The following is a 26,120-nucleotide window of genomic DNA, read 5'->3' as shown; positions in this document are numbered from 1 at the left end:
AAACCAAGATTTAATTTCTAAATTGCAATTAGAAATGAGGTTTTTTTCAGAGAGACAGAGAGTGAGAGAGAAAGAGCATGTGTGCAAGCAGAGAGGGTTAGAGGGAGAGGAGAGAGAAAGAATCTCAAACAGGCTCCACACCCAGCACAGCCTAATGTGGGGCTCCATCTCAAGACCTTGAGATCATGACCTTAGCCAAAATCAAGAATCAGATGCTTAACCGACTGAACCACCCAGGCACCCGAAAAATGAGTTCTAATTGATTGAGATGGGTCCTTTCCATGACTGGTATGGAGAAGCCAGAAAAATAATATAGGTTTCCTGTGTATCAAAGACAAAAATGTATTATTCAACACTCTATATTTAGGAAAATTATTAGCCATCTGGTATAACTAGAAGCTTGCTTACAGTGAGGTACTTTACCATGTAGTCTCACTGAAAATACTATCTGCTTTATAAATAATGATGTTTAATACTAACTTATTGAAAGAGTTATACAGGTTGATAACATGACTCTTATCTTGGCTGATATTACCAAAGATTTGGGTCTTAATTCTGCCTCTGGCAGATGTAAGATTCTGTGTTGTCTGCCACAAAGATTGGGGCTATGAAAATTTTATGTAACTGTGTGTGTGTGTGTGTGTGTGTGTAGAAAGGAGAGGCTTTCTTTTTTTATTTTTTTTAATGTTTATTTATTTTTGAGAGACAGATCACAAGTGGGAGAGGGGCAGAGATAGAGAAAGACACAGAACCTGAAGCAGGCTCCAGTTTCTGAGCTGTCAGCTCAAGCCTGACGTCGGGCTCGAACCCACAACTGTGAGATCATGACTTGGGCTGAAGTTGGACGCTTAACCGACTGAGCCTCCCAGGTGCCCCAAAAGGAGGGGCTTTCTAAACAATGTGTGATATTACTTACCCTACAAAAACTTTCTCTGTCCCCACCTTCCAAGTCCTTGGCTTGATAATTCATAGATAGCTCATTGGGCTAAATGTTTTGGTAAGAGTTTTGTTCTCTACTGACTAATGTTAAAGTTCCTAATTAATGCTGGTTGATAAGTCTATCAATGGTTAACATGGATTTGCTGAGACCTTGTAAGTATAGCAAACTATATTCACAGTTTTGACTTTGAAGTCTATATTTCTGGTAGTGAATCCTTTACTTTTGCTATTATATTTTATGTGTGTGTGGGTGGGAAAGCATGACAGTAGGCAGAATCTACTCTGGAATATTGTCCACATCTTTAAATTCTTTCTCATCTCTCTTCACCTCTTTACCAAGAGTAAAGGTAGGTAAGGGAACACATTCAGAGAATATTGAAGGAAAGATAATGTGGAGAGTTAGCAAAAAGTCTGCAAAATATCCTTCCCCTTCTCTTTTCTCCCTTAACCTCATACCCTGGAAACTTGTGGATACAACTAATTTCAATAAGTTCAATCTTAGTAAATATGGAACAAGACTAGTTGATCCTTATATTGTCTTTTCTGTGGCTCCTTTGTACTTAAAGACAATTTTATTATGGTCTTCTACTCTTTTTTAAGGTGCCTGTTCTTTGTGCCCCTCAAGCAGTAAATTTCTTGATTGAAATTCTACACAATTCTTCCTTAACCTCAAACTTTCATGAGAAACCTCAGTCCATTGACCTCAGTACATTTTGGGCATATTGGGGTACAGTTCCCTTTCTCTTGACTCTAACATGAAGGGGATAGTGGACATATCTAATTTTATTCCATGTGATTAAACTGCACACAATGTGTTAAATTTCCATGGTTGTGCATGTCACCCCTGCCTCACACTTTTTAGGTCACAGACATCAGATTGCCTAGAAAAGGATTTTATTACTCCCCAAGGACAATTTACTTGAATGGTGTCCAATATGTCTAGCTATTAGAGGAACTATTGGCAATGAGTACTTACAGACCCATGTACAAAAATGTTTTTTTTTTGCATGCCTCACTTAGAAGTGACTAGGCATCATCTGACACCAGATGTATTCTCCACTCATTTGTCATTTCATTGTCAGCACAATCACATGGCTAGCACTAAGCATTGAAAAACTGAAGATTAGAATAGTGAGGAAATGCAAGAATGTAATCATACATTATCATTTTCCCCTTAAATTACTGAAGGAGTCATAAGATTGTTGAGTTTCACTCACTCAATTACTTCTTCAGTAACACTGATACTTGAGGCCAAATTCATAAATATAACTTCAACAGACATAGCTGGTCAAACATATGTATGACCAGTGCAATAATACATTGCAATGAATAACTCACATAGAGATCCCCATAATCTTTCTATGAATAGAAGGAAAAATTGAAGTAAATGCTTTTGAAGGATTTTTTTCTCTTCAAAGTCCACTGCGATATTTATAGATTTTTTGAAAGCCTCAGTCAAACTGGCTCAATTTAGAATTGTTAATAAATATTGCATATGCATTTTTTAAGTACCTTGATTGCTTTCTCTTAAAAGCAAACAAAAGCTACAGGATTGGATTGTTTTTACTTTTAGTTTTAGAATGCTATTTTCTCCAGTAGCCCTCCACCTAACTCAATAACATTTTATAGTTTTATGTTTTTTAATCCCTGCAGAAACACTGAGATATGATAGGCTAGAGAACCTACATGGTACTCATCCAAAAATGTCCTCAATCTCAGGATCTCAATTGCACAGCTGGGTTCTATTGGTCACATGTCAGCTTCAGAGCACATCTGTTCATTCCTCAAGGATCCACTAGGCCCCATGAACACAATGTGCTCTGTGTACAGTACTTTCCACCACAAAACTCAGCAGCTGCAGGGGTGAGAAAAATCTCTACTTCTCAAATTTGTGTCTCTAGTCAGTGTGAGTACGGTATTTTCTATCTGGTTTTCTTTTGGTTGCCTGTCAGTTCTGACATTCAGACGCCTGTTGGCAACAAAGTTGCTTTTGCTATTCTCAGGACTGATGTTTCTAGCCTGGGAAGAGACAAACCAAATTTTTACTGGAAAGTAGGAATTTTTGCCACATTCAGGCACTAAACCTGAGAAAACATAAGGAAGATTCTGGCCACAGGCTCAAGAATAGAAAGGTAGGTCACCGCCAGGAAAATAATGTCCAGATCTGAAGCCTTTCACTTTTAGCCTTCAGGAAAAATATTTGTGTCAAATCTCCCCATCTCTGCTGGTTCATGATGGCCAAAGCATACTTCCCTAGAAGGGCATGTCGTAACAGTACAGACACCACCTCATCTTGGAAAGTGACATGTTTCTATTGAAACTTTTTGAGAACTCTTGGTCATATGAGGAAGAGACAGAGAGAGAGAGACAGAGACAGAGACAGAAGGAAGGTGGCGGGGGAGTCTCATTCATGTACTTTTGAAGTTGTATGCATTGAAAAGTTTTGTATGTTAATGAGATTGAGTTGGAATACCATAAGAGTGGTACAAAAGAAATTGAAGAGACATCAAAAGTGAAGACATTAAATATTAATGGGTTAATGTTGACCTCATTAATTTCATTCATAGAAAATTATTGTTGTAGATCAAGGATGATATTATGAAGTCTGCTTTTATAATCCTCAAAGGCCTCATTGCTAGTTTTTGGAGGAAGGTGTAGTCTTGGGTCAACATGTTTTAAATGAGATGTGAGGGACAAACATAGCTTATAATATTGTAACTAGTTCCCCGCCCCCCAGGAATGTGTCTATATTTATATAGCATAACCTGTTAAATCTGTACCAATGGCTGCAAATACAGACCACAGAAGCTTCTTTAATAACACACATACACCAAGTCCAAAATGTTCTACTCTGTCATTCATGTGTAAATCAAGTATATTATTCATATACTTCATCGACTTCCTGAAGGCGTGCTAAAAATGCCAAGGAAAAACTCGTTAATCGTGACATGGTGACTGCTCAGCCAGCTCTGAAATGTTGATGGAAAAAGAAAAATTGTCAAAGGGCCTTTTTAAGAACTTCTGCAGGTTACACTCGCGAATCAGAATTCAGAGAACATGAATTTCCTCATTCAGGAAGGAAGGATTAAAATCAAACACCCTCCAGTGGTTGCATCTAAAAACTGCATAGTTGTCCAAAATGGCTTACTTGTAAAAGGAGTCTTCCTGTGTACCACTGAGTACCCAGGATCCAACTCCCTGCTCAGTCTGATGGTTGTATAATCTCAAAAAAAATTAAAATTATCTTCTATGGACTATAAAATGTCTGCCATCCTAGTGACTTTTTGGGTGTTTTTCTGTTAAGTTCTTTAAATGTCAGGGTATACTAGGTGACAACTTCCTACTATCTTTTATTCAGTGTGCTATAGTTCCCAACTCAAATCTCGTAGTTTTGAGCTAGGAAATACAGCTTATATACACCTCACACTCTATGGTCAAGGAGAATGATCAGGCCTGTCTTTGATACACCAAAACAACTAATTAATTTTAATCAATTTATCCAAACAAATAGCTAAGTCAGTGAGGTGTAAAATATTCTACCACCTGTTTGGCTAAATTGACACAGCATGCTGATTCATTTGACCTGAGACATCACCAAAACAGACTATATGGGAGCATTAAGAAGACATAATTTGGGGATGCATCTCTTTCACCCTCATGGTGTTTGGGTCTGACTCTCACCTATACACAATAGCTTCTTCTTTACATAATAAGTCAAGTATCATCTACTGAATCTTAGGTAAAGTGGTTTTCCTGTGTTCCATGTTGTCCCATTTCCCTCTTTTTTTTTTAAATTTTTTTTAACGTTTATTTATTTTTGAGACAGAGAGAGACAGAGCATGAATGGGGGAGGGTCAGAGAGAGAAGGAGACACAGAACCTGAAACAGGCTCCAGGCTCTGAGTTGTCAGCACAGAGCCTGATGCGGGGCTTGAACTCATGGACCACGAGACCATGACCTGAGCCAAAGTCAGACATTCAACTGACTGAGCCACCCAGGTGCCCCCCATTTCCCTTTCTAATGTGCACAATGGTGAAGCAATGTTTTCCAGTTCAGATGAAAGATAATCAATGTTGAAATATTCAGACATGAAGACTAACATTTTTCAGTCACTTGGTGGAGTTGATAAAGACTTCTTATTGTGGTGCTAACAATTTTGGAATGCAAGAAAACAGGCCAGCACCACACTAAATCCTATTGAAGATGACCTAACATAGAATATAAATTTCACTTTGGTAATGATATTACTTTAATACAATTAGGATATTATTACTCTAAAATTGATTTTGCAGAATTTCTACATTTAACAATACATTTTTGACAAAATATAAAAAATAAATAATAATTTAATAAATTAAGCAAAAAATAGTAAAGAAATTTTTTTAATTTTTCATCCATGTTCAACTCCTTATAGGTATTCTTTCTAATATCAAAAAATAAGAGCAATATTCTCAGTAGCTTATTTAAGGACTGGGACTATTCCTATGAATTACTCATATTGTTTTTCTTTCGGTAGAAAGCTCCTGTTTAGATTTCACACTTGCCTTGTTAAAGAAAAATGCCTTTTAGATACTGTCATATAAAAATTTAAACCCTTGCTTATTTTAGTCTCATTGTTTCCTCCTGTCTTAAACACTGTCCAAACAAAATCAAAAAGCATCTATGAAGCATCCAATGAGCTCAAATTTTCTGATAGATGATGACAGGAATATGAGGATAAATGAAATACACTCCCTGCCTTCATGGAACTTACAATCTTGCTGACTAGATAAGATATAAATAGATGGGCAAATATATAAAATAATAAAAGAACATAAAGTATCACAGGAGTAAAAAGTGTATAGGTCAACAAGGGACTATGCATGGTGAACCCTAAGGCTGGAGACATTATTATGGACATTTCACAGAGGCAGTGATATGGAGAAGAGTAAATAGAATTTGTAAAGGTATAAAAGACTAACATGAACAAAAGCATTAAACGGACACACAATGTATATCAAAAGCACAGTTTGGGTATAGTGAAAGGTATAAGTAGGGGTAATGGTAAGAGACAAGTTTAGGAGACCAATCTGGGCTAGCACCAGACTATGGAAGTGTTTAGCTAAGGGTTATGGATTTTATCCTATAGGAAATGGTGAACAATTTAACGTTGAATGTGGGAGTGACATGATCAAGGATTTATACCTATTAGTGGAAATGGATGAGAGGAAAAATAGGGAAGGCAGAGAGTAAACAACTTTGTAGTAATGAGGTGATTAGGGCCTATACTAGAATAGCAGAGCTGAGAATGGAAAAGATCAGTGGACACTGGATTTGGGAGAGAGATACAGAAGAATAAAAATGACTCAGAGGTATCAGCAGGTTCCTTGGGGTTCAGTCAATACGGAAGTGGTATCTCAAGTCATGAAGATGAAGAGAATTACAGAAAGAAAAGAGTGGAAGATCATGGGAAAGAGTTTGGAGAATTATTACATTTGTGGTTCAGGGAAGTAATGGAACAATAAATGTTGTCTTTCTTCCTTTCTATGCACATGTAAGTGTGCATATTCATGTACACACAGAAACAGACATATATGCATTCTGAGAAAAGAGATAAACAACCAAAACTCAATTGTCTCCTGTCAGTTTAGTGTCCTTGGTGGACTGCTGATAATCTGAATAAATGTTATTGAGGAATAGCATGATCTAGCAGAGTGAGAACCAAAGTCAGACAGATTTAGGTTCGAATCCCAGCTCTATCATTTGCCAGCTATCTGATCTTGGATTTCTTTAACTTATTTTCTCATCTGCGAGATGAGGATAATAGTACCTGCTCTCTCTCCACATAGTGTTATTGTAAAGGTGAAATGAAATTATGTCAAGATATTTTACATACTGTGAAGGAAAATGCAAGCTTTTTAATTTTGTTATTACATGTGTAAAAGTTATCATATTTTGATTTGTAGTCACATTTTAATCTCCCCCTCTCAAGGATATTAATATAGACTCATACGAAAATGAATTCTAGCACTTTTATTTTCCCTCAATGGCATTTTAAGCTCTTCGAGGGCAAGGAACATATTTTTGGCTTTTCTGTATTCCCCTTACAGTTTAGCCTGTACAATACTCTGAACATTAACAGGAACTAAATATATATTTTTACTTGAACCTGAATTTATTCTAAAAGCTCAAATATAGCTTTCAATATGTAACATGATATAAAAGTAGCATTCAAGCCCACATAGTCCAGAACTTCTTTAAAATAATTTGAATACATGGTGAAAGTGCTATACCCAATGGACTCACATATCTTTTTTATGTGGATTTTTTTTTCTATAAATCTGGAAATGAGTAACAACACATAAATTCAGTTATTAGTAGCAATGAATGTAGGTATAAGTAGAAGCACAATGACAGGAGATCAGCTTTGGAACTGTAATGCTTTGAAAAGTCTTTAAATTTTGGAGATTTTTTTAAGGATCATCATTTTCTCACAACACTAAGGCAATATAATAAAAAAAAATACCATTAAAGCACAATTTAAAAACCATGCCTAAAATGTAAGTGAGAGTGCCTTTTAAAAATTTTGGGTGGTAGAATATCAGAACACTTTTGAATTTAATAAAATCTCCTGTGAGAACAACTATTTAAATATTTGGCTCTGACATTTGAAGCTTCCATATAACTTCATAAAAGACACAAAGCTTTTTAAATACAAAACTTGAAAGTTTCAAGTACTTGAAAGTACTTACTTCCACTTGGAATCAGGTCCCTTTCTGGGATGAAGAGTTTATATCCATAGTGTTTTTCCAGGACATCTGGCAGTATTTCAAGAGCAAACTGTTCTTCTTCAGGATTGTCACAGTCTAAAGTATCTTGGTCCACTTTTGTGTAAGACAGATAGGCATCATATTCCTTGTTGTCTTAAATATGAAGAACAACAAGTGGGTTTTATGTATTAGCAGGTTCTCTTTAAGTACGAAAATTCTATAACCACTAACAGTCTAGAATAAGCCCTATAATTAGTGACTGTCATTAATAATTAGAAAAAATAAGCCACATGCCATATTGTAAGAAATCTAGCACATTTCAACATAACATAGTCATGTGATATGAACTGAAACTGATATGTAATGGGAAACCTATAGTCAGGAAGAATAAGAGAGAATTATTTGTGACTTTTGGTGACTATACATATTGTGATATTCAGTGATGTGTGAGTGATTAGCTCAGTGTGTCTGAATGCAGGACTAAATAGACCAAAGTCATGGATTTGAACTTTGTCTGTGCCAGCTGGCTTGGCTCTGTTACTTGGTCACAGACTATACCTCATTTGCACAAATATGTGCAAGATATCCAAGAGGGGCTGGGCCCTAGAGTGTGGAAGATCAAAATAATCCAGCCTCACTCCTGGAGACACTACTCACAACACATGCCATACTTCCAGTTGGTTAGTATTGTCATCTTCATATACAAAAAGCAGTTTATCACCAAATATTAGAGACAGCAGCTGGGTTTTATACAAGTGTATTGTCTGTTACTCTTGTTCAATCCATGGCCAAATAATTTGACACAAGCTTCCAAAAGAAGCCTTTGTTTCGAAATATACATCCTTCCAGTATTGCCAAATTAGGTTTTCCCTTCACACATTTAGTCAGGGAGTTAATTTTGCTTTGAGAAAGTATTTTTTCCTCCTTTCCTGTATTTGCTCAGAGCCAGCCTCTTCAAAGAGAATATGTAAAATGTTTAAATATTTTTCCTAAAAATTATTAATGAATATAGATACTCAAGCTATTAGTCCCCATTGATTTTAGAAAGGCCACATTGGAAAAGTTACAGTGGCTTTCAAAATTCCCTCATTTATAGAAAATTATTTTTAAAAGTTAATGTAGTGAGCATAGACTTAAATGAAACTGTTAGTATTTATTAAACCTAGTTACTTGCAAATAATAATTTTAAATGATGGGAAAACATTTTAGGATTTGTTTCTAAACACATCGATATTTTCCATTAAAGCAGACCTGATTAGAATATAGGTAAAACTGACTAAAAGGTAATTTACAGAATGAAGCAGCCACTCATCTATACCATTAATGATTTAGTTCTACCTACTAAATGATAGGCATATAAAGAGATATAAATACCCTAGGGTAGAAGTAGGTGGAACCCCCTATCTAGAGATATTTGAGGCAGGATTATATTGTTCTAATTCTAGTAAGGTTCCAATCTTCACCACCCCCACATGAAAGGAACTCTGGTTATTTATGTTATGATGGTGCCTGAAGCCAAAAGGCTTTTCTTTAGCATGTCCTCTGGCTGGAAAAGGCTTCCATAAACCTTGGTTGGGTTACTTGATTGCCGAGAAGCAGATGCACATGAAGGACTGCACTGGATAGTTGAGATCATTTGGCTTACAAATGGGACACATTCCACTCTTATGCATAAAACACCACTTGGAAGTGAGAATGTTCATAAGCAATGCTAATGTAAGAACCTCCTGGTAATCTCAGCACCTCTGCCCCTGTTCTAATCAAGCTCAGGATGCACCTGCAAGCCCTTGACTTTCTCCAGCTATAATTACTCACCTGGGACTTAGAGCTGCTGATGATACACAGCTGGAAGAATAAAATAGGCCAAAGGACAAACAGATCCATTCCTATGAACAGAATGTATTTCATTGTTCTTAATGGATGGTGCTGCTTCCTCAAACTCCATAATGTCAGACTACATCCTGGTTTCCTCTGACTTCGATAACTTTTCTACTTCACAAACCTCCCTAAATTCAACTACTTATCGATTCATTCAACAATGATTTGTTGAGCATATACTATGAGCTAGACATCTGCAATGACTACCTGAGTCTTTGATCCATCTGACCAGGCCATTAGACTCATGCCTTCATTGCTTATCCTGATTAAGACTATTTGCCCTCCAGCCATGCCTAAACTCACATATTTCTCATCCTTACTCGCTTCACCTATACCCTAATATTGGTGATGCTACAGACTTTCTTCTAGAAAAATATTACTATATTTGCATATCCCAAATCAAGTTATGACAAAAAACATGGATGTCTTTGATGTGTGTTAACACCTACAATGTCTGGATAATAAATTTTACCTAACATTCTAGAAGCATATCATTCTTTGGAAAGTTGTTGTTTCTGATTCTAGTCATGTCCCTTTAAGATGAGCTAAAGATAAAGAGCTTATGGTGGCTGGACAGAACAGGAAGAGTGCTGTCAAAGCCACCATGTCAGATGTCCCAGAAGCTCTAGAATGCCAGCTAGTGAGCAAGCAGTGATGCAGATGCCACAGTTTACAAAAAATGCACTTCAGTATTATGTAGACAGCCAAGAAAACCTCATGAATAGCCACAGCTGTTGATCACAGAGAGAGCAAGATGGAAGAGCAAAATCAACAACATGATGCAAATAAGGTTAACAGGAAGGCCTGAAAATTGTTTTAAAACTGAATGGCAATTCCACAACACCACTTTGCTAGGCAAGGCTAATGAACCTTCCTTATGTTAAATCATGTTGACTAAGCTCATCTAAGGAACCAGGAAATAGAGAACAATGCAGATGGCAGAGCATTATAAGAAAGAGGGCTTGCACAGTGATCACCATAGGTATGTTGTTTCTAATGAAGAGAGAAGTTATGAGAAAGGGAACCAAACTGTTGAAGAATTTTCCTGTTGTCATACCTGTCCTTCCCTGTTTTTAAATTTTAATCCTGTTCACCACCAGGAGGCCATTCCTGTTTACAATCCAGTTCTTCTGGGGCTATGCTAAACACAGTGCTAAATCTTTAGCTTCTAAAGTGCAAAGACTGTGTAACTTTGTTGATTATTATATCCCTAGTGCCTACTATACTATGTGTATTGATCCAGATGAAGAATATAAGTAAATATATCATAAATAATGCCTGCCACGTAGTAGATACTTACTAAATTATTTAATGACTGAACAACTCAAAGGTCAAATAAGTGAAGCAGTCATTGTTTGGTGGATTAAAATGAAATGAATTTTATAAAAAATGGCTAAGAAGTAAAAGTTTGTTGGATTGATTTTATTTTATAAAAATAAGGCAGTTTTAAAGAACTTTCAGAAAATGCTACTATAGATATGAATCAAAGAGAAAACATGAAAAAAAGTATATGGGTAAAACTAAGTTGTGTCCATAAGATGTCAGAATATTAAATAAAGAAATGAAAAATTCAGAGGTTATCTAGCTGATATTTGGCATCATGAAACCGAGTATTTCTAAAAGAGCTTTAATATTCATTTATTCATCCTTACCACATACCTGTTGACTTTTTAGTATTCCATTCAGCTAGTACAGGTTGTGTATTTCAGGTCTAAGTTTCCATGTAGGACTATAAAATATTTGTGTTGCCCTTCCTAATGAAAACTCTTGAAATCCCTTCCCCCCACATTCCATTTTTCCCCCAAAAACAATTGATTTGGAATGAATACACAATTCTCTAACAGAAATGCTCTAGATTATTTGTTATCTTTGACCACATGGGCCACATTGGAGATATAGACACAAAATGGAATATTTTATCCCTGAAAATGTCCTATGATGCTAGTATCAATTTAATCTTACAAATACGTACTACAGCTGATCAGTTAATCTGGATTATTGAGTATGGGTGATGAAAATAATTAATTACTGCAGATTAACTTAATAAATTGTATCATCACTTACAGAGTATTGACAAATTGCTTATAATCATGACTCAAAACAAATTAATCACAGGAGCCTCCCTTTCATGTTCTTTCATATAGACAATGCATCTTTTACATTCCCAGTTGGATACTATAGCTCCTTGTTGGCACCTGGGAACCAGTGACTTTTTCCTTAGTAGCACAATTCATCTAGTTATTTTATGTGGTCAGGTAAGAAGTAATATTTTTCTATACTAATTGTTGTATATAGAAACTTAGTATAATTGACCACATTTTCATTTATATTGTTGGAGCATATAATTATGGTTGCAACAGGCCCTAATCTCTCACTTTGAAACTATGTCTGAATAAGGGTCTGTAATACTTCTAAATGGGCTGCTATGATAGGTAAACACACTCCTTTGATAAAAAGCATGCATATGTACGCATCAAACAGCACTTCTCTAATTTACTATGAAAACATAGTCAATTAAAAGCCACTCATATTATTTACATAATAGAAACCATAGGACCAAAATCAAAGATTCCTCAAAAAAATTCCTTTTTACAGTTACCACTCTGCCCTTCTTTTATCACTATAAAGATAAACAAAATTATGAGCCCTTCTCCTCTGAGGTAAGAGCATGATCTTAGCAAAATAAAACTTCTAACCTTCATTATTTCAACATAATGAAAACTAAAATTTAACCTTCCTTTTTAATGACTTACAAATGGACTTCTTTTTAATCTTGGCTTACCTAAGGATTCCACACACATATTTCCAAGACTTACAGTATTTCATGGGTGAGGGCTTTATGCATAAGGAGTGACATGTCATCATTTCTTATTGGTATTGACTTGAAATATGGTAATTTATTCTCTTGAAAAATTAAATCATTTTCAAAGCTCAATACAATGCTTTATTGCTATTTAATTCATAAGATTTCCAAAGGACATAGATAGCAAACATAAAATTATAAGCTACATTCTGAACTTCTATCCATTGAGGTCCTCTGTGAGAATGGTTCTATAATCATCAAAAATATGTAGGTCCAGATGCACTGTGAGTTTTAAAAAGATAACATCCATAGCTTTTAATCTGTTTCCTAAATGATTTGTTTTTTCAATGCCAGGAATGGCTAAAAATGATCTGTACCTGCATTTGAATTTTATGGAGGAAAATAATGGAATTTATTCTTAATTTATTTCTTAGTAAGTGGAAGGGTTTTGACAGCAATTGTTTTAGCTCCTGATCAACTAATGTCTCCTTGTTAAACTGTTAATTTGTAAATAATGTCAAATATATAGAAAAATTACAAAAATAAAATAGTTTCAAAGAACATCAATATATTCTTTACCCAGATTCACCATTTGTTAATATTTTCTCCCCTTTGCTCTCTTTCTTGATAAATACATATTTTTTTTCTAACCTATTTGAGGGGTAACTTGCCTTAGTCATAGCCCTGTAACTCTAAATATTTCATCACATATCTCCTAAGAATAGTGATATTCTCTTACATAATCACAAATCCATGCCTTTTAGAGTTTGAACAATAGGAGAGAGCTTACCATTGGTAGTTTCATCACCTCCAAAATGCTGTCGGTAGAAGAGCATTAATTCAATATTGTAACATTTGTAGATGATCACAAGCAGTACAAGGAGAAGGAAGATTGCTCCCAGGCCTCCTGCAAGTTCAATTTTGTAGATTAAATCTGGAACCAACAGAGTAAACAGGAAATGGTAATTAAATCAGCAACATTTGGGGTCTTTCCATATTTCTAGTCTGTAAGATGTACAGCCCATTCTGTTTTTTTTTTTCCAAAAGATTCTTGCTTAATACAGTATGTAGCTTTGTTCTTGACAGATAAGTGTAAGTCAAATTTCATAAAATTAACTCTTTTCTAAAGATTTGAGTAATTTTAGTGTTGAAAGTGACGAGTCTATCTGAAAAGGAATAGTCGCTCCCAATTTTTTTTGAACACATCTAGATCTCACATATATATTTCTGTTTTAAGTGTATTTCACGGAACTGTTAGAACTGCCTTTTTCTATGTCTAGGGCCAATTTTTTGTTGTTTCTGTTAAATTACCTTATTGATTTAGAAAGATTACCATCTAGTACTTCCCAAGCCACAGGCCCTATATTCTTCTACATGAGAACATCGTCATAAAATTATTCTCAAAATCGAATAAAATTGAATGATCTGGCAAGATTTAATTGTTTCATTTAACCCTAAGAACATAATCCAATAGAAGATAACCTGGGGAAATCAGTTTATCCATTTCCACTACTTCTTTGAATTAATGACCATAATATGTATATGATATAATATGCCCAGTGGGGCTAAAAGAGAATGAGAAATCCAGGCTAATAACTTGGACTACTCAGCCAACAGTAGGCTACCTGATAGTAGCCCTCGGCTGCTTGAGTGGGGGACTTTTAGAACTCTAATAGTTAGAACAATTAAATCAACACATAATGGGAGGAGACATCATATATCCCAGACTCAGGAAATAGTGACTTACCTGTAGCTTAGTTAGTGATATTAACAAATGTAAGGTGTATCATAAAAAGAGGGGATAGTACCATGAAATTTAGAGATATGGGAAGTCAGAGGAGAATTTAGAATGTTAATTCATCAATGCCTACAGGAGAAATGCTGAATCTGAAAGACACCAGACCAGAGACATATTTTCCCCTATGGAAAAGGGACATTCATTGGTCTTAACATAATATAGATAAATTTGCCTAAAAGATTAGCTAACCTCCCCCTGATCTAAATCTGTAATTACCAAGTGACTTTTTTTTTTATTACCAATTCTGCTTACTATGTTACTAGATACTGGAAAAGACAGTGACATTCTAGTTTGCACACAAATTGTTTATGAGTTTGGTTGACAGCAATCAGCATCCCTGGATGGGTTAATTCTGGAACACTGTCAAAATCAAACTTCTGACCATGACAGACAGCCACTCCTGGAGATCCCTTGACAACCAGGTTGTCAGCCTTTCCCTGGGGATGTCTTTTGTTTCTATATAGGCTTATTGCTTAAAATAAATTAGTCAGGGGGTGCCTGGGTGGCTTAGTCGGTTAAGCGTCCAACCTCGGCTCAGGTCATGATCTCATGGTTCATGAGTTCGAGACCTGCATCGGGCTCTGTGCTGACAGCTCAGAGCCCGGAGCCTGCTTTGGATTCTGTGTCTCCCTCTCTCTCTACCCCTGCCCCACTTGCGTTCTGTCTCTCTCTCAAAAATAAATAAACATTAAAAAAGAGAAAAAAAAGAAATTAATCAGGCTCAATATGAAGATTAAGATTAAGGAAAAAATAAACATATATATATATAATAGCTACTACACATACATATATATGTATATATATATGTATATATGTATGTATACATATGTATATATGTGTATATATGTATATAATAAATACTACATATACATATATATATGTGTGTGTGTATATATATATATATATATATATATATATATATAAAACAGAGACTACAAGTAATATATATTATAAATAAAATTTTTAACCAGTCAATTAATCTATTCTCTAAGTTAACTTTTTGGGGCAAGAATCCTTTAGGAAAAATTTATAGATGAAGAATATGAGACTTGGTACTTTAATTCACTTACTCAAGGTCATACACCTAAGAATTGGCCAAGATCAGACTTGAGCCCAGATATCCTAATTTCAAATTCAAGACTTTTTATTCCATCACAGTTTTATAAGCTTCAGCCTGGAAATTGACAAAGGAGAGCCTTTTCCCTTTTGCTCTATAGAGTTGTTAGTAGTGTTTCATGAGAACATGTGACTTGCAGTGAATTTTGGTTTCTTATGCCCTTTTAATTCCAAGGAAATAACCTGAAATACAATTCACCAGGCAGCATGAAAGGACTGAGTGTATCTCTGGCACTTCACTGAAGGGTACTGAAGAATCCTATAGCTGTATCAGAGAGGAAAGAGGGGCTCCCTAGAGTCCAGAATATGAAGAAAAGTTTTAGGTTTCATGGGGGGAGAGGGAATTTGGTCTTGGAAAGGAAGTGGAGGGAAAGAAGAGATAGTGGAAGACAGAGACAGTATGGCCCACCAGGAAAGTCACTGAGTGAAAATATAAGAAGCATAAATAAATGTCACTCTTTCAGTAAGGAGATGAAGTAATGATGGAAAAGGGAAGGGAGTGGGGCTGCTGTGAGAGACAAAGTATGTTAATAAGGATTATTATGAGGGGAACCATAATGAGTACGGATAGGGAATTGGAATCTATCTCTGTCCTGCCTGCTGCAAGACGTAGTCATTTTGAAAATTAAGCCCCAAAATTTCAGGTAAAAAAATCCTACCACACATTAGCTCTGCCTCCTGCCCTCTATATGTAGCTCTCCAGGAGCCATTGCCTGCCTCTATAAGGTTGGTAAGGCAGGCTTGCTTATGAGACCTGTGTGGGGCTACAAATATCAAAATCTTTGCTGATTTTCCCACCATCTTACATAAGTTGTGCATTCTTAACAACCAGTGTTAAATGGACAGATCAATATGATTTTTTTGTTACTCAGGAAACTGACTTTTCTTTCATCTTAGGACATTGATTGACTTGATGCAACATTTTTTTCCTGCTGTAAAATGTTCATTTTATGTTGTAAATATTTTGGACTCTTTCTCTTTCCATATCTCTCTGTCTCTTCTCTGCTTCTGTGTGTGTGTGTGTGTGTGTGTGTGTGTGTGTGTGTGTGTCTGGTCAGAATAGATTTCAACTGTTTTAAAAGTCACCAAATGGGAATTTTTTCAGCAATTTCTATGTTATATACAAAGTGGACTTGTTGTTAGGTAGATGGAAACTTCAGCAGTAGGAACAATTTGTGCTCTCAAGTAGTAGGCACATTTTTCAGCAGTACATTTATGGAAGAAAACCATGGTGTGAAAAGTACTTTTGTGGTTTGGGGGTCCATTTTATAAAAATGTCTTTGAAAGATATTACCTAATGATGGCTGTTTATGTTTAAAACTGTGCACCTCTCTGAGACTCAACCAGTATTCTTTCATTCAACCCAGGCAGAGCCATTAAAAAGGAAACATGAATCCTATAATCAGAGGGCAGAATGGCCATCACCAAGATGATGCTTGGTTTTTCTTTTGTCTTCTGTTTTCAACTGCCATTTTCCATCTCAGCAGGATCTGTGCTTCTAGAGACATTTCCTGAGAAGGTGAAAGCCATTTTATTTGGACTGTGACTTATATACACATCACAAATACAGTGATAGCCGTAACAGCAAATATTTATGGGATTATAGCTTTTTGTAGGCACTCAAAGTACAAGTTCTTTTTAACCTTCTTAGTTTGAACCCAACGGTTTCTTCACTTTGAACCTGAAGATCAGCATCATAGAGTGAGACAAATAGCAGCTGAAGTCAAGGGAGTAGAAAGGGAAGACTGGAAATGTTTTGAGCTAGCTCATAAGTTGGGAAGCAGGTTAGGAGATCCCACCTGAGGGTTTCTTTACAGGTTGGGGGTTCAGGGTGGGGCAGTAGCACCGGGAATGAGAAGAGAGGGATTCAGTGATATGTCCCGGTTTGTAGGAAAGGCAGTATGTGCAGAGAAGAAACAATTACCAGAATTTCCTTAGCATAAATTCAGTCATGGTACACACACACACACACACAAACACACACACACACACACACTAGACTACTTACTGATATCTTACTTATAATTGTTGATAGTAGTTCATCAGAGAGTGAGAAAGTGGTAGGTGCAGGTAAAAGACGCATAGGTAAGAATGTCTTGCTCTGAGAAAGCCTGACCCTGTTAATTGGATATATTAGACACGAGTTTTCATTTTACGAAAGGCCTTTTCACAGTAAGGATTCATCAAATGCTTCTTCATTATTATCACTTAGGGCTTTTTCAATATTTGACTCATAGCTCATCAGTAAGTTGTTGTTCCATTAACAAACATCATATTCATATTCTGGGTGAAAACACTGCAGCCACTGAGGCCAGGCTATGCTGTGATAAAACCTGAAATGTTTAACTCCAAAGGAAACATCTTGAGTTTTGCAAGACAAGCCAGAGCTCAGTCTGATAAAAAAGGTTGGAGCAGGGCCATAGGGCTTCTCCCTCTTTTCTGGAGCTCTACCATATTGTTGAGAGCTCCTAAGGAAAATAGAATAAAAGAAGATGAACTGCATCTTTTTGCAAAGCACAGTGAAAAAATTTAGCCGCTACCTAAAACAGGGAGTGCACACTGGTATAACATGACTCCTCAAAAGGTTTTGTTGTTCCACATGTTTCCAAACAACGGACACCAATATTTAAAACTCAAAAGATTTCATACCTAGTCACTTAGCTTCACTTGAAAACTCAGAAATTCTCTTATCCTTGAGTTTACATTTCAGCAAACATGGCATAATCTACTAGAAAAGAATAGTGACTGCCCCTTTAAAGTGAGGCATGTTTTCTCTATCCTGTGTTTTTTTTTTTTTTTCTCTAAGATCCAACCTCTTAAAAAAAAAAGTTTACTATCTGCCTGGCCCCTGAGGTCTTAAAGTTTTTAACCTCCAATCTGGAAAGTAAATGTCTTTTAAAAGAGACATGCGGGGGCGCCTGGGTGGCGCAGTCGGTTAAGCGTCCGACTTCAGCCAGGTCACGATCTCGCGGTCCGTGAGTTCGAGCCCCGCGTCAGGCTCTGGGCTGATGGCTCGGAGCCTGGAGCCTGTTTCCGATTCTGTGTCTCCCTCTCTCTCTGCCCCTCCCCCGTTCATGCTCTGTCTCTCTCTGTCCCAAAAATAAAAATAAAAAAACGTTGAAAAATTAAAAAAAAAAAAAAAAAAAAGAGACATGCGGGGTGCCTGGGTGGCTCAGTCGGTTAAGCGTCCGACTTCAGCTCAGGTCACGATCTCACGGTCCGTGAGTTCGAGCCCCGCATCGGGCTCTGGGCTGATGGCTCAGAGCCTGGAGCCTGCTTCTGATTCTGTGTCTCCCTCTCTCTCTGCCCCTCCCCCGTTCATGCTCTGTGTCTCTCTGTCTCAAAAATAAATAAAACGTTAAATTTGTTTTTTTTAAAGAGACATGCATTTAGATAGCCCAGGGCAGACACTAGTCAAGAGAAAATCACAGATAAATCCTCTCTTTACCAATCCCTGTTATCTATCCCCACCCTATTGCTCTGGCCCTCTAGGAGGAGCATTTTCACTCAGCAAATATTTTTGAGCACTTACTATGTTCTATGCACTAGGGATACAGCAGTACATAAGGCAGAAAAAGTTCCTGTTGTTGTGGAGTTTACATTTCAGTGGTGAGGGGGGAAGATAAGAAGAAAACAAATATGTAATAAGATATCAAATAGCAATAAGTACAATAAACATAAATAGAGCCAAGAAAGAGAAAAAAAAGTGATGGATAGTTCAATGAATGATTAGATCAAGAAAATATGGCATAAATATATATGATGGAATATTCTTTCACCTTAAAAAAGGAGGAAAATCCTACCATTTAGTACAACATGGATGAACCTGGAGGTTCATTATACTAAGTGAAGTAAGCCAGAGAGAGAAAGGTAAATACTATACTGCATAGTATCACTTACATATTGAATCTAAAACAAAACAAAACAGAACAAAACAAAACAAAACCTGAAGTCATAGTAGAAGAGAGTACAAAAATGGTTGTCAGGGGCCGGGGCTAGAGGAGGAAATAGGGAAAAGTTGATAAAAGGGTACAAACTTTCAGTTGTAAAATGAATAAGGTCTGAGTATCTAATGTAGTTGATAACATTGTATTGTATAATTGAAACTTTCTAAGAGGAACTTACAGGTTCTCACCAAAAGAAAAAAAAGGAAGGTAAATATGTAAGGTGATACATATGTTAATTAATTAACTCAACAGAGAGAATCCTTTCACAATGTATATGTATATCAAATCATCCTGTTGTATACTTTAAATCTCTTATAATTTTGTTTCTCAACTTTACTTCAGTAAGGCTTAAAATGTTTAAACAAAAAACTTCAGATACCTTTATACCTTGGTCATCACAGACAAAGGGAAGGCAGAGAAACTGAAACAGTGCCTGCCCTCAGATTTGGCAGTGAAGGAGATGAAATGGACCTGGCACACTGATTTAAACCGTATTAAAATGTTTAATATTCTAAACCCCCCCCCCCAAAAAAAAAGAAAGAAAGTGATGGGTAGTACTCTTTTATAGAGTGTGTCCAGGGAAGGCTATTGAGCAGGTAATATTTAAGCAGAGCCCTGTATGAAAAAAGTGAGTGAATCATAGGAACAGCTCGGGGAAGAGTGTTCCAGACCCAGGAATTAGTAAATGCAAAGACTATCAGATAGGACTATGCTTGGTGAGCACAAGAAATAGAAAAGAAGCTAGTGTGTGTGATGTTTGAGGCAAATAGGCAGATTGTGGTAGAAAACTGGATCAGAAATCACAATAGATTGTCATGCATTGTAGGCCATAGTGTAGATTTGGGATTTCATTTTAAGTGTAATGGAAAGGGTTCTATAATTGGAGGGTTCTGATTAGAGGAATAATATGCTCTAAGTTATATATGAAAAGGATCATTCTGTCTGGCTGCTGTGATGAGCACAGACTGCAAGGGACAAGAAAGAAGCAGGGAGGCCAGTTAGGAGGCCATTGCAGTGAGCCAGGCAATTGATGCTGGTGGTTCAGACCAGGGTCATTAACTGAATGTGGGGAAAGACATCAGAGTCTGGACATGTTTTGAAAGTAGAGCCATGGGATTTGGTGGTGGACTAGATATAGCATGTGAGTAGAGAAAAGAAAAAGTCAAGGTTGACTCCTAGGATTTTGGCCTGAGCAACTGGAAGAATGGTGATGGAGATGGAGAAGGCAACTGGAGGATCAGGTTTATAGGATGAAGAAAGCAAAATTCTTGTTAGGGACAAATGAAGCTTGATATGCCTACTAGATACATCCACTAGTGGAGTTTTTGAGTAGCTGTTGAATAGGCAGTTAGGTATACAATTCTGGAGTTTAGGAAAGATGACCAGGCTAGATATATAAATTTAGGAGTTGTCAGCATATATGCAATAAGCAAAACCATGAGATAGAGATGGAATGAAATCATCTAGGAAGTGAATGAGAAGAGGTGACCTGAACTCTGGGAACTCTAATATATGGAGATGAGAAAGATGAGAATTAATATTCTTAGTTATTCATGCTTTAGACATGTTTCCTTGAGGAAGCCATGGGAGGTAGCAATTTTACAGTGTGCCTTGGTTTCTACTGTCAGATTATTAGAAATTTTAAGGGGTGCTAGTGGTTGTTTTACTTATTAAATAGAAATAAATTTATTTTTAAACTCAGATAAGGCTATTTCTATCCCTGCTGACTGATAGGAACCCTGCTACCACCATTGTTTTTCCTCATAGCAGTAACACTTGTGCAATTTTTTGTTTGTTTGTTTTTTAATTTTTAAAATGTTTATTCATTTTTGAGAGAGAGACACAGAACATGAGGGGGGGAGGAGCCGAGAAAGAGACACAGAACTCAAAGCAGTTTCCAGGCTCCAAACTGTCAGCACACAGCCCAATGTGGGGCTCAAACTCATGAACCCAGAGATCATGACCTGAGCTGAAGTCGGACTCTCAACCAACTGAGCCACCCAGGTGCCCCAAATTTTTTGTTTAATGTTTAATATTTACCTTTCTTTGTACCCTTCCAGGCTTGGGGATGTCTATTTTATTCATCATTCTATTTCCCAGTACTTAGCACAATACTTGCTATACATGATCTTCAATAATAATAGATAACCTTATTCATTCATTAATGAGACAGGTTCTAAGTATTAATTAGTGGCCAGACATTGCCCAATTTTCTGAAGATACAGAGGTGCTGAAAACCCTGGGTTGGATGATCTCTGAGCCTAAAATAAGACTGGAATGAGCAGGAACAAAGTGATCTTTGCCATAAGGTATCTGGACATGATCAATGTCTGCCCTTTATGCAGGTGGACTTATGTGGTTGCCTAGTGCACAGGAGAAATAATTCAAGTTCTGTATAATAACAAACACTGAGTGTGGTATATTTTACACTACATAATTATCATTTGAGTCTCAAAGTGCCTCTACAATGTAGATATTATTATCCCTGTTTTACAGATGAGAAAACTGAGGTTCAGGATATTTAATCAGACAAGTTAGTCCTACTGAATCAATGGCTGAACAAGGATCTACTCAACCAGGGTTTCCTGATTTTACTTTCCATATTACACTCCTTTATACTAAACAAGCAAACAAACAAACAAACAAACAAACAAAAAACAACGCCCTTATTTTAAGATGGAATCAAGTCCAACTGAATAAGAAATGGTACTAGAGAGATAAGAGCATTATTCTCAGAATAATGACATTTTCTTGCTTCTCCTAGAACTGCTGGTCAAGGTCAAGTACTAGGGTTGGCAGGAAAATAGAAATTCCATCTTGGTTAAGAGGTACAACTAGTGACCTTGTTGATTGAATGTGTTCTATTGCTCTATAGCCTAGACAACAAAAACATTGATTGGGAACATTTGTTCTGTTACATTTACAAAAACCTTTGCCAGATGCATACATACAGAAATATTTAGCCTTTTGCAGTAATCAAGAGTTGTGACAGGGTAAGAGCCAATCTCAGAAGCTGCTCCAGCTGCTGGGATTGTTGTTCCTATATTTGCGTTTATCTCCTTTATTTATAAATTTACTTTCTTTGCCCATTATATACAATTTCCACCCCATCCGAAAACAAAGTTAGAGAGGGGTTTCCATAAATGCCAGATTATTTTTAAAATATATGTACCTATCAAAGGCCTCTTAATACCAGGTCACATCATGAGATATTATGTATAATGTTTATTATGACAATTATAAGAATATTATGATACTCTTTATTATTTCTATTTTAGTCAGGGAATAAAAAAGTGGCTTTGTTTCTCATTCAATAATAAAATCCCTAGTTTTTCACTTAAACAATATAAGATGGTGAAATATAGAGAAAAATTTGAATGCCAATACATATTAAATTTTATGTAATACTTATAACTAAGGTACATTTTATTTCACTGAACTTAACACATAACAATATTTCATTTTTAATCTATTTCCTAATGGTATAGAAGATTATAGGTATTTTATGCTACTATCCATAGCGATAGAGATATTTTTCCTTAAAAAGACAAAATGCTTAATAGACATTTGTGCTAAATGATGAAACAAGGCCAGTAAGCATATTTAACTTCAATAGTTACTTGGTAGCTAAACAAACCATAGTAATAGTTAAAAAAATAAATACCCTTTTTACGCAGCAGAACACTGGCATGTTTCCGTCCATTTCGGTTTTCCACATGGCAGGTATAATTTGCCAGGTCAGCCTCCACCACTGAATCAAAGATGAGTGCCAACTCAACTTCTTTTTCTCCAAGATGCTCTTTGAGGAGCCTGAAATAAAGACAGTATTCTTGGTTGAATTCGTCTGATATGGGGAGAGACCAGTCATGCAAAAATTGCAGATGATTACGTAGCTCACAAAGTCTCCATTGGGTATGGCAAATGTTGACTGGGTATTATGTATGGAACCTTCAAAAAGAAAACACAATGGGGCGCCTGGGTGGCTCAGTCGGTTAAGCGTCTGACTTCACCTTTGGTCATGATCTCACAATTCATGAGTCTGAGCCCCGTCAGGCTACATGCTGTCTGTCCAGAGCCTGGAGCCTACTCAGATTCTGTGCCTCCTTCTCCCTCCAGCCCTCCCCCGCTCGCACTCTCTCTCTCTCTCTCTCAAAATATGAATAAACATTAACAAAAATTAAAAAAAAAAGAAAACACAAAAAGTGACTCTTGATGTGAAGATCAGATGGAAAAGGAAATAAGTGAGGAATTCACTTAGCAAAAAGAAATATTACCATGCCAGTAGGCTTTGATAAATAAGCCAACATGATTTGTGTAGCAAAAAGTAGGAAACACTGGGCTCCACGTTCTAAGCTGAATTTATGAAAACAAATTAGATGTTTGTACCATGGCATGAAGGGAAAAAATTGATAGGTGTAGTGTTTGCGTTTGAGGTTAGTTTTGACAACAGGAGGTAAGAAAGTAAAGAAGTGAGCTTTAAAAATGGTTGCCTTATAGGAAGTAAACTGAAAGTGGTTAGTGGCCTTCTATACCCGAATAAGCACGAGAAGTTTGTTTTCCACTTTTCTCCTGCATTTGTGTAATACAGGCATGTGCCCTGTGCTTTAATCTGCCAATGATCCTAGCCCACTGCCATGGTCCTGCCTTTTGCAGACACTGTTTCCCTTTGTCTTTCTCCCTTCGCCCCTCACAGGAAGAACCCTGCCCTGTATGACATTTTCTCATAGTCCTGCTTTTTGCTTTCTCAAGTGAAGTTGCAAAGGGCCTTGAATGGCCACGAATAAGTGTTCTTTACAGAGGAACTGAGTTGCCAGGAACCTTTCCTAAGGAGTGTGCCTCTTGTTTCTTTGGAAAGTTATATTCTCACCAATGGTCAGCTGCCTCCTGAATGAAGTGATAGTGGGCACCCTGCTATCTTTTCTGTCTCCTGCCTTTGACCAAAGAAAACAAGTCTACGTGGTGGCAATCCTGCCCTTAAGTTCTGGGGTGAGTTTCTTAAATACATGTTTTTGCAAGATAGAGAATTGGAGCACTGGAGTTAATTCTCCTTTTTGGACACTTGGTTATGAATGCAAAGACAAATGCTCTGATTTGCCGGCATTTAGCATAAAGCTGGAAAAGACAACTATGTTCAGGGAAAACCGGGTTCTACAGGCAGGCCTCAAATTTACAAGCTCAAGCTGGGTCCTTACAAAGTCATTAAGTCAATGTGCCTTAAATTAACTCAGCTTTAAGTTGGGAAAAATACCTACCATACTTAACTTTGTCGTGAGGGTAAAATAGGTTAAAGTAATTGAAAGAGTGAATAGCACTATACACATGCAAAGGAATGTTATTAAACATCAACGTTTCATTATCAAAGGCAGATAATTTACATTTTGGCTCCTACAAAAATATTTATATTTATACTATATTAATATATTTAAATATTTAATAATTTAATATATTTAAATATTTATATATTAATATATTAAGATATTTAAAATTCAGTTGGCTTAATCTCTTCTGGTTCCCCTTTGAGAGAAAGAAGGGCTTAAAGTTGGGTTGGTGGAAGAGAGTTCCTGGAAACTAAGAGTCTCCCATACTGAAATATGAAGCTCAGATTATATTCCAAATAGACATGCTTTTAAAATTTACCCTGTGTCTGTACCCTCCCAATGATACACATATCTGAGAGTTCATAATACTGACATTTGTAACTTGAGTAAGTCTCCTGCCCTTTAAATTTATGTACCATTGCTGAACTAGACACATGTAAGAATTGTCTTAACCACATTTTACTGATAGTCTTTCTATTAACCTTTTTCTTCCTGGTTAATGTTGTAGTTTTCCTTTCTCAACATAGACCTAACCAAGGGAAAAATGGGAATTTACTGTCTTCACGGTTTGTATTGAGTTTTACTTTCTCCATTTTCTCTGTGCTATGGGTTAATCTTACTACACGCAATTCTTTTAGTTCTATGTAACCTGCTATGGAAGAACCCCCTTTAGTGCCAGAAACTGCTGAAGCACCACAAATTAAGTTTGATTTAAAGCTTCATGTGTAGGGAAGCCACAGCCTCTGTCAGGCATGAGGAAGAAAGCTGATCCTGTCCTTTCAGACCCAGTCTTTCCCTCTTCATTTCTAATGCAGTTTCCAAAAACAGATCTTCACAGGCTGCAGAAAGAATCTGAAAAATGATCCTTCGTCCATCTATTAATATATATGAGGTATCTTAATTATCAGCTCTTGAGAATCTAGAAGTGACTTGCTTTGGGGGAATTAAAGAGTCAGTTGATGTTTATATTTACAAATCACTCAGTAAAGCAATCAATTTCCTAACAAATATTGATATATAACAGTCAACCAATGATTCTTTGTCAGTCCCCTAATATGTGCATAGCTCTGGGCTAGACATTTAGTGTAAGATAAATATAAGCATTAAAAAACAGGTCCCTGTTCTCAGAAATCATTAAAATTTAAACAAGAGAAAAGATCTACATAGTTGAAAAAAATATGTAGACATAATGAAGTAAAGACGAGTGGTACAGTTTATGCTTAAAATCGACTTTCAAAGAGAGAGACTATTATTAAATAAATTAGCTGGAAAAGGTTTGAGAAGAGTCTGCCTAGACAAAAGGAATAAGGGAGTGTTTTCTGGGATGGAAGATAAATTTTGCAGAATGTGTGAAAGAGAGACACTGAAGGGATTGGTTTTGAAATAGAGGATAAAAATGAAGAGATTCTGTAATATATTTCAAATAACTTCTGAAGCATTTTATTTGAAGGATTAACGGTAAAAGCAAGTTACATGTAACAGCAAACACTGGAAAAATTAGAAAATAATAATTTAGTTTACAGGAATCACCACCTTCAAAAGTTTCAGTTAGGACCTTGTCTTAAAAACTAG

The 26,120-nt window shown here is 36.4% G+C and overlaps 1 protein-coding gene across 1 annotated transcript in view; it reads right to left on the bottom strand.

Annotated features, from left to right (window-relative positions):
- Window positions 1-26,120, bottom strand: part of IL1RAPL2 (interleukin 1 receptor accessory protein like 2) — a 1,066,898-nt gene that overhangs the window by 6,324 nt on the left and 1,034,454 nt on the right. The window contains exons 7-9 of the mRNA XM_042974778.1: window positions 22,895-23,040; window positions 13,160-13,303; window positions 7,671-7,841 (exon numbers count right to left, since the gene is read on the bottom strand). Of these exons, the coding sequence (XP_042830712.1) occupies window positions 7,671-7,841; window positions 13,160-13,303; window positions 22,895-23,040 (461 nt within the window). The remainder of the gene's footprint in view (window positions 1-7,670; window positions 7,842-13,159; window positions 13,304-22,894; window positions 23,041-26,120) is intronic.

Source organism: Panthera tigris, chromosome X (genome assembly GCF_018350195.1).
Source record: "Panthera tigris isolate Pti1 chromosome X, P.tigris_Pti1_mat1.1, whole genome shotgun sequence".
Lineage (NCBI taxonomy): Eukaryota > Metazoa > Chordata > Mammalia > Carnivora > Felidae > Panthera > Panthera tigris.
The sequence above is the reverse complement of the archived record's forward strand: the minus strand, read 5'-3'. Positions and strand labels throughout refer to the sequence as shown.